Genomic DNA, 15,950 nt, shown 5'->3' with positions numbered 1-15,950 from the left:
ATTAAAAAAAAAAAAAAGACATAGAAAAGAAGGGCATTTTAGCAGGAGGACAAGAGAGGAGGGGTCAAAAGGGTTATGTGTGTGTGTGTGTGTGTGTGTGTGTGTGTGTGTGTGTGTGTGTGTGTGTGTGTGTGTGTGTGTGTGATGGAGGGGGTGTAGTCATAGCCTTTGTATGCAAATAGAAAGGCTGGATTTGTTTCTGGGAAAGTGTGAATCTCTTCAGTAAACTAGTTTTTTTTTCCAAATAAAGTTTACAACCAGTTTGACCACTTTGTTTTAACTTATCAAAAACTAATGGATGTCTTATCCCAATGACGTTTCACATCACTTCCCACGACTATAATTCAATTAAGTTATCTATTTTGTGATTTTGCGAGTCAAAGTCGATACACTGGGCTCCATACACCACAAAATCTTTGCATTTAGGTAAACAAGGGCAGTAGCAGTTTCCATCCCATTAGTTCATAAAATTGTCTGAAGCTGCCAAATTATTCTCCAAGCTCACAATTTCAAAGGGGGGAGAAAAAAAAAAAACATGCTGATTTTTTTTCATTTTCATCCAAAGTAAGATGAGGCAAACCTGAAGAGACTGTACCATCAGAGAAATAGAATATAAAGCCAACATCTTAATGAGACCGAATGCCATAAGCATCCAAAATATAAAGGCAATGGAAAAACAATGTTTTCCTCCAAGTGGCAATACTACAATTGAAGGATAAATTGGCAAAGTACCTAAAGATTTCAATTGGAAACGAGCAGTTTTCAAAATATTCTTTTAATGTCAAAACCAGTTGAAATGTTTATCACGGACCTAAAGTGCCAACATTTTAAAGCCAACAAACAATCATATCATTGTATTCATGGACCAAACATAACATCATTTTACTACTGAAGACGGGTTGATAGTCTGTGCCTTTGGGTGCCGGACAAAATATTTGAATTGTGAGGTGAGCACATTTGACTGATCTAATAAAGTGGCAAATACAACTGGGATTTTGCCTGCTTTGGTACTTTGGTTTCAGCTTCCCTGTGATTTGCAGACAGATCATCCCACCCCTCTTTACTACACTAGCTTCTGACCCCATCTTCAAGTTCAGCTGTCAGGAACTTGGCAGCCTGATGTTGTCGGGAAAAAATGAGCTTGTTTGAAGCAAGCAGAAGCCTTTAGCTTTGCCTCCTGATTTCCTGCATACTGTCATCAGTGGAAGTGAGTAAGCTAGTTGCTGGTCAGAAGTCCATTGGCTTTGTTTGCATCTCCTGGCCATCAGAGGGAAATCCATTATAATGGAACATTGAACGAGCCGAGTGGACAGAGCAGACACTTAATTAAACATTATCGGAATGAATGGAGGAGCTATAGGGAGTGTTGTTGTTGTTTACAGTCGTTCCAGTGTGTCACTAATGAGTTCAGTTCATCAGCGAAGTGGAAGTGTTGTGTACTGTATGTGACACATAGTTCATGACAGGATCACTGACATGAACTTGTTGGTTTGGTTTTCTAGAGCTGGGGACTGTCTTAGCAAGAGTCAGGAGCTGATTTACATTTGAAGATAAACAAAAAACCTCTTTGCTGACTGGATCAGAAGACGAACAATTAAACTAATCAGTATATGTGTGTATGTGTGTCAGTGTGACCCATACAAAATATATCAACCAGACACTAACAGAGGCTACACACGATTCCCCGGTCCCTCAATATGTCCGACGTCCACAACATCAATTTTTTCATGAAAGAAAAATCCAACGATTGTCTCATCAGCATTTTCAGCTTTCAAGCAAATTTTCTTTGTGCCGTTCTTCATCTCTTCTTGACTACTTCAACTAGTGTTTCCAATATGTTAGAGAGCTACTTTCAACAACCCCCTAAGAAAGGAGGTAAACATGTTGCACTGGGCGATCTGACCTACATTGATGATGAGGGCAAAAGCAATAGCACAAAGAGCAGGAGAACTAGACATTTTTTTGCCATTGAGGAAACCTACAACATGTCTTCTCATGTATCGAGGGGATCATCTGCTGAGAGATGAGTGCAATAAATTTTGTTCTGCATGACTGATGAATGTCGATGCAAAAAATGAAGCACTGAGTGTGGTGGGCGTGTGTTGGGTGCGTGTTGGGTGCCTGCTGAAGTTAGAGCGGGGGTTTTGGTTACCTCCTGTTGTGCCTGCAGATGCACCTGTACAGGAACAGGCTGATTGGCCTGGAGAGGGACACGACATGCCTGATTGCTGACAGTGTGCCGTGGGTGGGCAAGTTCAAGCGCTGGCTGGAGGTACAGAGGGGCTTGGTTACCCAACTGTCCTGCCTCAGGTAAAATGCCATTTGACAATTTGAGTTCACTTAAGCCTCTTTTCCACTGGTCAAAAAACCTGCTAACATCAGGCTTTTGTCTGCAATGGAAAAGTGTTCAATCTGTATTCACACTCAGGTCAAATGACTCTGCAGAAGATGTGTCTTTATAATCGGCTCTGATCGGCATTGATGTAAACACAAAACCTGGTTGAGTACATTCATTTTCGCCCCTTTTCCTGCTGTAATGTCTTTCAGAGCAAAAACACTGTAAACAGACCTGTCACCTGCTCAGCAAAGGTGCTGTTAAAGCTACACTGCGCTTGGGCCTGTAAGAGTGAGCTGCAGCCTTGAAATAAGTTTTGAAAAACACACAATCACGGATCGAAGCGTCTCCAACAGAGGCCTCAACACTTACAAGAGCATGATCCATTTTACCAGTCTGCATGGCGGCTAGCAGCTCACTCTTTCTGCGTCTGTGTTTATGCGTGTGTATGCGTGTGTGTAGCACCCTTGCTCTTATATTTCCTCCCCAACGTTGTATAATCTCTAATCTGTTTTTAATTTGAGCTCTATTGTCCATCCTTATTTTTTTTAAATTTCCTCTTGTAAATCACTTCGTGTCTATGTTTTTAAAGGAGCTATACTTACCCCCCCCCCCCCCCCCCCGGTTTTTATCTGTAGAAGTTACCCACAATACACCCAACTTAATAGGTGATTTTTCACTTTACCTTCATATGTTCCTATCTCCAACAGGGTTCCACTCTTCTCCAATTCCAGGAAGTCCTCCACTGAAAGGAAGTTGTAGTCCACGCCACTGACTTCTCCTTCACGTGGGGCACGGGTTGTACCTGGACATCAAAGACAAGGTAGAAATTAGCAAACTCATTCCGCTCCTTGTACTACCTTCATTTTTTTAAGTGATAAGATACACCATCTTAAAACTGGTTTACAGCCATTTTTCTTCGTAACATTATATATTTGACAATTTTTCCAGGGTTTAAGATAAATAAGACAGGGGATCTATTTACAATGCTAAATAACATCTAATACTGGTAGATAAAAAATAACGTGGTAGCAAGAGCATCTCAGAACGTTTATCACTCCACACGGATAGGGCGACGCTGGTAGGGAGATGATCCATTGTTTGCTGTGATCGTCCCTCACACTGGGGTAGAGCGTGAGGTATCGTAGTAGCACTTCAGTGGGATCCTGCCATATGTGTGTGATGGGGGGTGGGGGGGGTGGGGGGGTGATGAATGTGTGTTGTGTGTGTGAATGTGAATGTGTGTTGTTTGGCATGTAGCCGGTGAGACTGGAGCACTTGTCGTTAATGGCTGTTGACAGTTGGCATCAGTGGTAAACAGCTTTGCAGCAGAGACAATGGTGAGATGACAACACTGCAAACTGATCTTTTTTTTTTCTTTTAACTTTTCTTCACTCTGCTGTCTTTGCTCTCTTCAGTGATTTAGTCTTTGCCTTACCAACTCACATTTTCACACATTTCCCCTGTTGTCTGGCAATGGTTATGCTCTCTTGCTAGGTGTCTCCCTCCCTGCTGTTTTTATTGTATCCCACTACAAAAAGAAAAGTATTCTGTCAGTGGCTTAAGAAATGGTTCAGTTTTAAGCATCTAGACAGTTCCACTGCAGAATATCTTTCTCATCTTGCTTGTGCTGACACACATCTGTTCAGTGACAACAGACGGCTTTCCCTTCTTCTTGGCTTCCATCCCTTGCCTTCCTTCTTTGTATCTATTTATCTGTCCTATCTCCAGTCAGTTGGTAAGCAATAAGCTGGTAAAAATAGATGTGCAGAGATATGGGGAGAGGCTCGCACTGCAGCCACGTTCAGTGACACTGGTGATAAATCACAGATGTGAGGATCCTCACTAAAGCAAGCATACATTACATGCAGGGAGATGTGCATGTTGCTACATCCACAAATTTCATTTTAAAACAGCGTTTGAAAATGTCCAGATGACCGTTTTATTTCTGTATCAGAAATGATCTCCGTCCATACTAACACACCTGAAAACGCATATCACATGACCATTCACGTCCACCTGGCAGGCACGTGTCAGTGTAAACAGGAAGAAGACAGTCTACTCTGTAGTAAAGTAGTTACAGAAAATACTACAAACGAGGAACAGCAACAGCAAATGAACCAATCAGGGAGTGACCGTGAGTGTCTATGTCATCGTTTCCGAAGGTCTCAGTTTCTGCCAGAACGGACTACAATGCAACCGTGGAGTTTCAAACTAAAATGGGGTCATCAGCATTTCCAAAAGTCTCGATGTGGACGCGAAGTGTAAACATAGCAAAAGAGAAAAGTTTTAAAACTAAAATGTACTTGTGTTGATGTAGCGTGAAGTTATAATAACCACTGCTGCCACCAAACAGCGGGTCAAAGTTTTCTTTAACATGTGCAAGCAAATAAGCAAATATTCAGATATTTAATATCATCAAATATCGGTCCAAACCTATTATAGATTACTGTACAGAGACAAACAGAGGTGGGAAATCTTCTTTTGCATCACTAGAAATTCATTATTTAGTCCCCACAAACTTCCAAACACTTGTGCATCAAGAGGAAATTGATTCAAGTCAAATGCCTTCTGAAGTCTACCAAACAAACTGCATCAGTTCGCTCATTCCCAGGCACCAAATCTTTTACAGAATGTCAACCTTGGAGAGTACTCAGCCGAGCCCGAGCGTTCAGCCGACTGTCAGTTCACTTTCTACACAAAAGTGCCCATTGATTCAGCTCCATTTAGACACTGCTGCTCTTAGAAAACCAAATAGGAAGTGGAATTGTGACCAGTGTTTCAAAAGGGATAGAAAAGCAGAGGCTTGGTTTAGACCCAAAAGTAAGACACTGTCATCGCTATAGGCCTAATTAATTCAATACCCCCTCCCCACAAAAGGGCCATTGACCAGGCTGTGAAATAGAGTGAGGAGGAGAGACGGGTTGAGAGCTGGACACAGAGACTCTGGCCTAGAGTTGGGATTGGATGAGCCAGATGACAACTCTTCCGGATGTTGACCTCTTAAACGCAGACGAAGATAGAGAGGGAGTGAGACTACCAAGGCAAAGGGTTAGCATAATCCAGCTACTGGCATGTACAATGAAGCCTTGGAGATTTGCTGCGAGGGTGTTCGTCTAGCGCTGGCTGACTCGTGGCTTAATGGCTTCAACATCTTCACCAGCTGAGATGGGTGGGTCGGCGTTGTTAAAAAAAAAAAAAAAAATCATCATTAGCATTTCAAGAAGATGATCACAGAAGCGAGCTTTGAGATATTGGCAGGCGTACTGTGGCACTGGGAGCTTGGAGCCGCTGCCGCTGCATCAAAACACATGCATGCATGCCAACAAAAACAGTAAATGTACTGTAGCTTCTAACTGTATAACACGCAACAATAAATGATCCAAGACTGTGTGTTAAAAAAAAGAAAAACAAACAAAAAAAAAAACATGGAGACAGGAAAGAAAAATGATAGTGATTTCTCCGTTTTCATGCATCATGCCACCGGGTTTCAGCTGTTGCTAGGGACAACCCAGGAAGGCTCGGAAATAGAGAGAGATGTGGGGAAGCCACAAGAGGAAGTTTGTCCTCCGGTGATGACACAGTCCTCTACACTGTCACGTTTGGCTTCACAACTCCCTCTTCAATTCCACGACAGAAATATGAGGTAGCACCTAGGTGTGGCTCAAAGGCCTGGTCCATAAATGATGCATGAAGAAGAAAAATGAGAGTGGGAGAAAAAAAAGAAGCAGAAAGACGTGAAAGAGAGAGAGAATACAAACACCATTTACATGGTGTGCAATGATCCTGACACTGGCTTCTTTTCAATAAGTTAGTTTACACAGATTTCTTGCAGGGCGGGGCTTCCGACAGTGATGCTTATTCAATACAGACTTATTACTGAATGAATTGTGTTTGTAATGGTGTGGCTTGGAAACCATCAACAACCGACATTTTTGGATGATAGTCAACCACAGTAAACTATTCCTGAACGACACAGAACACAGCCTGATTCATAATTAAGGTCACTTCCCTTTACGTCACATTATCCCAGAGTTTCCCTCAAGTTTGCCTCTGTTTTCTGAGGACGGACTACATTATGATTAAAAGTCTGACCAAACTGAAAACAAAGTCGAAGACTTCAACACACTGAGCTTCAATGACTTGTCAGTCACAAAGTGGCTAACTTGAGATCAAGGCCTTGGGAGCAGTTACAGGCAAATCAGCCGTCTCACAATCATAGAGAGTTACACAACATTTCCCAGCAGTCCCTTCATGAAATTATTGACAATATCTTACTAAAAGCAGCAAAACTTCAACAAGAACTGAACATTAAAGGCAGTATTTGTTGGAGGGCTTTATTTTAAATTAGACCACAATATAATGTGCAGGCGTCTCAGTTATTGTGTCCACTGTAAAATATTCAAAGCTTATGTTTACTGTCAGTGTAGTTGCAAATGTTAACTAGCAATATTATTTGAGTCTGCACAGAGGGGCAACAGACAGAGTGCATAACTCTGCTGCTGAACTAAAGATAACATTTCATGAAACGGCCATGTTTATAGCATACTAATTTGGAATATTTGACCACTCAAGATTTGAAATGCTGTGAGTCAGCAGCCGAAAATTTAGAGCAGATAGAGTTTGACATAACCTTTGGTCCTGTCGCCCTCTCTCTCCATCGATCCTCTCATCTGTCCCTTCACACACAGACACAAGGCGCAGTGCTAAGCCACCTTTTCCCTTGGGCGGTCCAGCAGTGGGGTTGACTCAGATGCCAACACTCACGCAGGAGTGTTATGACTCCTCTGTGTGTGTGTGTCTGTGTGTCTGTGTGTGTGTGTGTGTGTGTGTGTGTGTGTGTGTGTTTGGCATGCACATACACGTGTAACTGCCTCTAATGGTACAAAAGGGTCGGGTAGGAAACACCTTGTTACAATCAGCAGCTGTTCCACCCTCCTATCAGCCAGCTCACACACATACATATGCGCAAACACACACACACACACACACACACACACACACACACACACACACACACACACACACACACACACACTTGTTTCGTGACAATGGGGAGGAGGTGCATGGCCACCTAATGGCATGGTCTGGGGCTAAATAGGAGCTGTAGGCAAAGGGTAATCACTTAATGGGGCTTTATGCACACATCTCCTCTGCTACACCAACACATACACAGTTTCATTACAGTGGGAGCACTGTCCTGTCTGTGCTGTGAACCACCAACAGTGTCCAGATTAGACCCCTGCAATGAGGAGAGCAACTTAAGAGTTCAACACCTCTGCTGTGTATCTACACTTACTCAGCCTTGAGTAGCCTCAGTGTAGTTAGAGCTGCAATAACAACAACCACATTAAGGCCATACCACAAAAGGACCATGCAGACCATGTTACCACTGTTTCTCCCTATTGTCTGTGAGTGTAGCTGTCCTGATATTGTTTATTGTTCAAATTCACCATTAAGCAGCTGTTACTGCCCTTTCTTTGTTCTCTAAATGTTCCTCGTTCTTTGTTCCGAAACAGAGACATTTAAGCATTAACACATCCGAAACAGATACCTAATGCCACTTTCACACTGACCATAGCTCTATGGCAAAGCAACTCAAGACACTACATTGTTGTGGGTGTTTTGCTAAAGGCTACATGTAAAAAAATAAATAAAAATCAACCAGGAAGTTTAGTTTGAAGGCCTATCAAACATCAAAACATGCTGCTTTCAGTTATACTCCTTTCAGGCTAAAATTGCCATATTTAGAGAAATTATCATGGCAGTAATCTGACTGGTCCATGAACAACACTTAATCTTTGACACCATCTTGAAACATCTGAACAACAAAGGACACCAGGATGTTACTCGGTGACTTAAGCTCATCTTTTAATACTATCATTGCCTGGAAGCTTTCCCAGATAGGTCTCAACAGTCCAATAAGACTTTTAACTTTAGCTTGAAAATCCACAGTGTAGTCAGGTTCAGCAACAACACCTCCAGTTCTCTCAAACTGAGCAGAGCCCATCACTATTTATGCTGCGACTGGCTTCATCAGCAGTGGAATACGGGCAGGGACTTTTCTCTCAAGGTTATTAAAACAAAAAAAAGATGACAATGGACTTCAACAAGGCTAATCCTGACCACACCCTATTGGATGGCTGCCCCTCTACTGTTGAATGAGTAAGGAATATCAATTATCTGAGTGTGAACCGTACTGAAGGTCTTACAAAGCATCCTCCCTGGCTAAAAAAAGCTCAGCTGCTCCACTTCCTGCAGCAACTGAGGCAAAACTCCTCCAACCAAAATCCTGTCAACATTCAACACCATATAAAATGTACCGAGTCATTTCCTCAGTATCAAGTAAGGGGGGGGGGGGCTCAAGTCCTCAAGTCACTCCAGCACATAAAGAAAAGAAGACAACAGAAAATATCACTCGCACCTCTCTTCTCTCCATTCAGGAAATTCAGCATCTACAAAGCTTTCCACTATTTATCCATTACTCTACCATCAGGTAGGAGCCCACCCCCCCAAATCAAAACCCTTGTTGTTTTACTTGGGTGGATATATGTTGTTTTGAACTGTCCTATGGCTTTTTAAATATCTCTCTGTGCACCATGGCCTCGTTCCACACTGATGCATCCTCATTTTTCTTATGCAGATCTAATCTGTTCCAGCCAGTATCACTGGGAGAGAAATACTTAAGGTTTGTGTGACTAAATGGAGACAGTGATGCAATCAGCAAAAACAGAGAGGCTGACGGTTTAAACAGAAATGTACACAAAGAAATATTTGATTTCACCGCTTCTGTTCTCATTATTTCGGCTCCATTTGTGTCCTCGTTTGAAGCCACAATATGGCAGCGAAAGTGAAAAAAAAAAGTTCTTTTGTGGTGGTTGCTTTGTTACTGAAACAGAGGCATCTTCATCGCAGTGCATCCAGCCAAAAAATTCATAGGTGTGCTGTGGTGTGTGTTTAAGTATTATCTGTATTAGTATTGTGTATCTTTTGTGTGTAAATGACCTGCAAAGTGAGGGCATATCAAAAATTTGTTTTTAGCTAGTGGCAACATGCATTAATGCCATAACTGTGCACAGACCTCAACAAACAAACAAACAGACATTAAAAGATGCAGAAATAACACTTAGAACAAAACTCTAATTCCTTTAACTCCTCAGCGTCGCCCCTGAAACAAACTATTTCCCATGACATCTTCTTGTACAGTGGAGAAAAATGTGTATTCTTGACTTTAAAAAAAAAGGCTAAAACATTGTTGTCAGCCCTGTTTATCTGAATCTCTCTCTGTGAAGCCTGCTGCTGAAGAGCAAAAGTAAACACTGACTGTGACTGAATTCTTTCTGTAACTTATTTCACAAAGCATTATATTTGAAGAATTTGTCATTAGCCACTTGGAACCCTATCTATCTATCCATGAGACCGAAGCATCATGTTGCTTTATATGACTGACATCAATATATATTTGCACAAACTCCAAGCTCCATTCAGTGATATTATCAACATTCAAACAGATACCTTCCTGTGTTGTGAATTGTGCTGCCAGAACTCATGATCCCAATGAAAATCAACACACAGCCCTGGAGCTCCTCACAGCTCATTGTTTTGTTTACTGGGTCAGTATTTAGACTGCATGGTTTCCTCCTCCACTTTCTGTGCACACAACCTGTCCAATGTGAAACAGCAGAGAGCCAAAGTAAACCAGTCATTACTGAAGAGAGTCAAATATCCTGAAAGCTCAAGAAGAGACATATTTTTTTTCAGGATGAGGTGGATTAAACCAGAGCGAGTTGAGTATTGAGTAAAAGATTCGGATGGGATGCTAATATTGGCGTCTTTAGGATGTTTAAGACTATTTTGATCATCCTTTTTATTCAGAAACTGGTTGAAACTGCAATTATAAACAGGTATTATTCACTATTTTCTGATTTTATAGAACAAGTAATGAATAAAATAATAGCTGGATTCATTGGTAATGAAATGAATCATTAGTTGCGGCCCTAAACTGTTTGCTAACACTTTAGCCTTAACTACTTATGAAGCAGATTATATTCTTCGAGGAGTCATCAAAAATTGATTAATGGACTCTTAAACATAATAAATGGATAGTATGTATACCGGTCAGAGTCTACTTAATTCAAATGTTAAATTCAATTTTTTTTTTTTTTTAAACATGTGGCTATTTTTTTTTTTTTTTTTTTTACAATTTCTATCGTTCACCGTGGCCTCGGTACTGCCAGTCCACACAATACTTCAGGATTGGGCTTAGAGAGCATCCAGTTACACCATAATGTCTTTCAAACCACAATCAATACATGACAGCAACTGGTTACAACCCTCGCTGTGACCTTGGCCTGCCCAGTTTGTCTACACCGTCAGTCTGTTTACAGAGGATCAATATCAGATCGTCTCCTTTCTGACATCTTCTCATCATCTCCACTGAACTGACTGAACTGCGTACATGGTTCATATCTTGATTCAAGGGCAACATATTTTCATTTGTGTTGCAATATTGAATGCCACTTGCAAGCATTAACAACACATACCTGCTTCCAGGTTGTTACTTAACAAGATGACTACTAATAACAAATATATGTAAAAAAAAAAAAATATATAGATATATATAAATATTATCTATAACTAGCTCTTCTAGAAAGTGTCCATCTCAGACGTTACCTAAAAGAACACACACTCATTTCTTTCTTTGACTGTATATTGTATTCACAGGTCGTCTCCTCCGCTAGTGTCGAACAGTCAGGGGCCTCTTACTCTACCTTTATGGGAATAAATTAGAGATAAAAGTGTTTGGATGTCTCACAATGAACAAACCATTCACTCATGCAAAACCTGAAACAGACAAATGCTGTACAACAAAATGGATCATTCTAATGTACTTAATATATGGAAGATCTTCACCTCTTCAAGCACAACTAACACTCACTGGCAGACAAATCCAAGCACCTCATCTATATTTAATTGATGACTGACTATTTCAAGGGAGCATTTGCCCTTCTAATGTCGTGGTAGACTCAGACTAAGGTTGCTGACATTTGTGAAGGCAGAGGATGACACTATGATTAGATCTCAGTACAATGACAGTATAAGAAGGACCAAAATGAATACATTATTCACTTCATTGAAACATCTTCCACAACACCATGAAAAACTGAGAAGTAAATTCTGATCAGTTCAGCCGTGCTAGACCATGTAGGAGGATGGGACAGAAATGCCTGCCTGGCAATGGAGAGAAAAACAGCTCAGTTAGAACGACAGAAGAAAACACATGGAATTAAAATTAGACACCTTTTTTTTTTTTTTTTTTTAACACAATGGCATCAAACACACATGACAAATGTGAAAAGGAGGCTGTACAGGCATGCATGCAGCCACAACCTAGCTTCTAAAAATAACAGTGTGTGAAAAATCTGTTTATTTCCTACGCTTGCGTCCCCCCAGAGCAATAGAGCACCCCAGGCCCACATATCCCCCAGGCCTGGCCTCGCATTTCAGCTGTGACCTACATTTAATTCCCTCCACAAGGACAATGTTGGGCTTGACTCCTTGGACGACTTTGGATTCAGGGCTGATTGCCGAGGAGGGGTTTTGTTTGACATCTTCATTAGCTCCGGTTTGGTCGTGTGTTATGGCATTTGGCAGGAGCGTGGCTTCATCTTGCTTAAATCTCACCGTTCCCTTGCGTTTAAAAGATGCAAGTGACCCAGACTTAAACACCTCTTTCATATTGGTGCCAGGTTTTCTTCTCCTTTTGCGGACTCCAAAACACCCACAAAGCCTCAGAGAAAAAAGAGTGAACATGACTTATATGCTGGTGCTACCAAATGAAAAAGAGATCCAGGTGAATGTGTCCAAATATCCACTGTTCAAACTGTGAAAACTGGTTCCACAACAGCAAGCTGTAGCAACCAAATTACCAGTATATAGTATATTTACTGGTACAAATTAAAAGACATCTTGATTTAAACTGTCCAAATTGTTTGTCTTCCTTCTCTCTCTGAGGTGACAAAAACATTAAGTTGAGTAATAGGTACCGGCGCACTGTGTGGTGAAAACAATAACACATTCGTTGACTTTTTGTATTTGCTGGACAAACTTGGAGGAGGATCTCACTGTGACCCCAGGCCACCCAAGACTTTCAGTCTTCTTGTCAATATCCATAAAAAAAAAAACAAAAGAGCAGACAGACGGATGTTGAGATTTGCCTGTGCAGGTTGGATGAGGGGCTGATAATATCAAAGAGAATGGCGAGAATGGTGAGATGAGTGTGAGAGGTACGGTTTGATTTACGTAAGATCTTGTTGATGAAACTAACAGTAATCGATGTTCATCTTCTTTCCAAAAGTCACACTCACACTTCTCACACTGATGACATAACAGCACCAGTTAGAAAACTAGGGTTAATGCACATCTACCCTGGATGTCACGCTGTATGGTTATACAGTATTTAGCAACAGCGAGCACACCGCGGGTATTTCTGTGCACTGAATCGGGAGGTTTTGCAGGAGCCTGCATCCAGTACAGTAATGTTTATGAAAGGTTACATGTCATCCCAAAATCCTAAAAGGAGCCATTTAAAATAACTGTGAATCATCATGAAATACCGAAGATTAAATACTTTTGTCAGTTAAACTTTGATATACTTAGCATACACTGAACGAGGAAAGTGACCTGACCAAACAAGTCAGTCAGGATCTAAAGAAAACACACCTACCCAAACACTGTGACATTTAGGATGTGCCGAACGCACTGTTTGTTTACATAAGTTGACAAAGTAAGATAATGTGTATTCTGGTCATTTCAAACCTCAAACATCAAATGATTTGACTCTAGACAAAAACACCAAATGATCAACACACTCATTTTTTCCATCACGACCTATGTTTCCAAGCCTTTAGAGTGGGCCCACACTACACCGACAGATACACAGACTTCAGTATGACCTAGATACAACTTGTCTTCAAAAGTCAGAGGGTTCAGAGAAACGACATGCACGGTAAGGTGGAAAACACCTATAATTCAGAGCTTTGTGGGTTCATTTCATGGGCAATTCAAAATGCAGGAATGAAAATAACACAAAAAACAAAACACGGAAGAAAAAAAGAAAAAAAGATGATGCGTTTCTACGTATTGCTCGTGGCGAACTGATCAGTGCCATGAGTGAAAAGTAGGCCATCATAAATGTGTTTGGCAATGATTCATTATCATAATTGTTCTATTAATAGGCCCAGCTATTCTTATTCGGCTTGTGTTCTGGCATTCAGGTCATTCAGGACAGGAGTTATTTGAAAGAGTGCATTTTAAGTAGTTTGCGACTGACATGGAAACAATGGCAGCACTCACACACTCACCGTGTTTTGGGGAAATCATTTTTTTTCTAAAATGAATAAGACACATGCATCCCTCACAAAACATTGTTGTATGTGCTAGGTTAGAGAAGAAGCTGTTATCTGCAAAGCCTGATTACAATTTTCATGAGCGTGACCCGGTGGATAGCACAGGAGCCTTGTGGTATACATTCCCTCTGCTGCCCTCCCCTCCATCGCTCCTTTCTGCTTCTCTGACTCCTCCACTTCATTCTTTCCTTTCTGCTCATGTTTTGTTTATTCCCTCTTTTACTGCTCCTCTCATTTGTTCCAGCGCTTCAAATCTATAACTCTAGCAACTCCCCTCCTTTAATCTTTAAGCCACTATTCATCTATTCTTCCTTTCATACAAAGAATATTAAGAAACTTAATACCCCAGACTCCTCCACCCATCCTCTGATCTGCTCATTTGTGTTTTCTCTGTCTCCAGTACATTTGGCACATGTGATAACTGCCTGTGTGGCCGTGCAAAACTCTTCCTGCTTTTGGGTTTGACTGGAGGACAACTGTGGTTTTTCTCAAGCCGCTGACTGAGTCCTGCCAAAAGCCCAAACTCCATTTTCCCGCTCTGATGTTGATGATGTCATGTAATACAAAAGTACACTAAATAACTACTGTGACCAGTGATCCCACAAACCACATGTGAAGGATCATAAATATTCTCTATTATTCTACATGCAGTGAAACAGGAGACAAATCTTTAGGGCGGGAATAACACTGAATATATGCTACTGAGAATATTAATGAATGCGATCGTCATGAATGTGCCATCAAAGTGTACACCAATTTAATACTGCACTACTAAAACACTGTCAGACTCATGATGGACAGTAAAAAAAAAAAAAAAGGGGGGCAAAATCGATCCAGCACAACCAGAGATGACGTCTTTTTTATTCCACCTATTTGTTTGTTTTATGTTAGTTGCAGCTAACGCAGCCTCAAGTCGCTAGCCTCAAGCAGAGATGAGGGACGGGCTACAGAGGTTTGGTAAGCTCACTTTTTCAAACTTGTAGTTTTCAGCACCAGCAGACACTGACTCAATTGACTTCACACAGCTCCCTCTGAGGCCACAAAAGGCTTTATACAACTTCAGTTGTACTCCCCAACACCTGTAGACAGACTTTGATGTGTAAACTAAATCATCTTAAACATGAAATGGTGGCAATGTGGTATAAAACAAATCTATAGATTTGATACAAATGCCTAAGTTAAGTCAGGATAGTCAGGATACAGTCTGGTGTATTCTGCTTTAGCCTAAGCCTGAGGTATGATGTGTACACCTCTCCATAGTCTGTGCACGTCTCACGTGAGAGAGTGAAGCAAAGAGGTGAAGCAGTGAGCCAGTGTGATATGCAGCTCTGGCTTCCTCTCTAATAGAGATAGGTGCCTCAATATATAGCAATCAAATGCTTTCCCTTAGTCTTGCCTGTACTCAACTGCAAAAGAAACTGACCCGTGCACTGAATCATGCTGCTTTGAAATGAAATGTGATGACTGTGTTACATTAAAGGCAGGCCCAGTAGTGGATTGAATTAGCCTGCTGTATGTCTTTCAGAGTCCAGTCATTTCACTTTCAAGTCAAACTCATTGCACATGTGTCATCTACTAGATTTCCTTCACTGAGAGCATGCCACAGAACTGTGCAGAACCACAATGTGCCATATTTTCTCAGTAAATCATGCATAAACACTTCTACTCTGCAAGGTATTTATGGTTTGTGACACTAATGGAGGTAACACCAATTAAGTAAATAGCCATATCTGGTGAAATCTGTCAGACGTGGTTTTTCAGACTGACCACAGTTTGTTGATTATGTTGGGTTCACTGTAGCATCTGCCTTGAAATAAGTGGCCATATCAGTATATTATATGTGCTGTAGCTGAGGGATGATCATAGAGAAGCAACGTGGATAATGGCCCTGCTCTGAAAATCTGGCAACATTCATAGACCCAACTGTTGTGCAGAAGCTATTACAGAAGCATTTCTCTAAATCTCCACAATAAACATGCTCTCATGTCAAGCTAGCCAGCTAGTCCACATTTTCCAAGAAGATTCTGAGGCATGTCCTCGTGGATAATTTTCAAGACACACGCTGCAGCATGCACATGCACACACACAAACACAAGGGGAGGGCTAGCAGACTGCCGTCAGATTCCAAAACCAAAACAGATCCATCCACCATCTTGCCCATAGCTGGCCTGCCAGTGCTTCTTTTTTTTTTTTTTTTTTTGGTGTAA

General features: G+C 41.2%; 1 protein-coding gene across 1 annotated transcript in view; it reads right to left on the bottom strand.

Annotated features, from left to right (window-relative positions):
- magi1b (membrane associated guanylate kinase, WW and PDZ domain containing 1b) overlaps positions 1 to 15,950 on the bottom strand; it is a 134,027-nt gene that overhangs the window by 49,119 nt on the left and 68,958 nt on the right. The window contains 1 exon segment of the mRNA XM_087179770.1: positions 3,021 to 3,140. Within this exon segment, the coding sequence (XP_087035896.1) occupies positions 3,021 to 3,140 (120 nt within the window).

Source organism: Seriola lalandi, unplaced genomic scaffold, assembly GCF_002814215.2.
Source record: "Seriola lalandi dorsalis isolate HSWRI2012SDOR001 ecotype SW California unplaced genomic scaffold, Sedor1 jcf7180002054864, whole genome shotgun sequence".
NCBI lineage: Eukaryota > Metazoa > Chordata > Actinopteri > Carangiformes > Carangidae > Seriola > Seriola lalandi.
The sequence above is the reverse complement of the archived record's forward strand: the minus strand, read 5'-3'. Positions and strand labels throughout refer to the sequence as shown.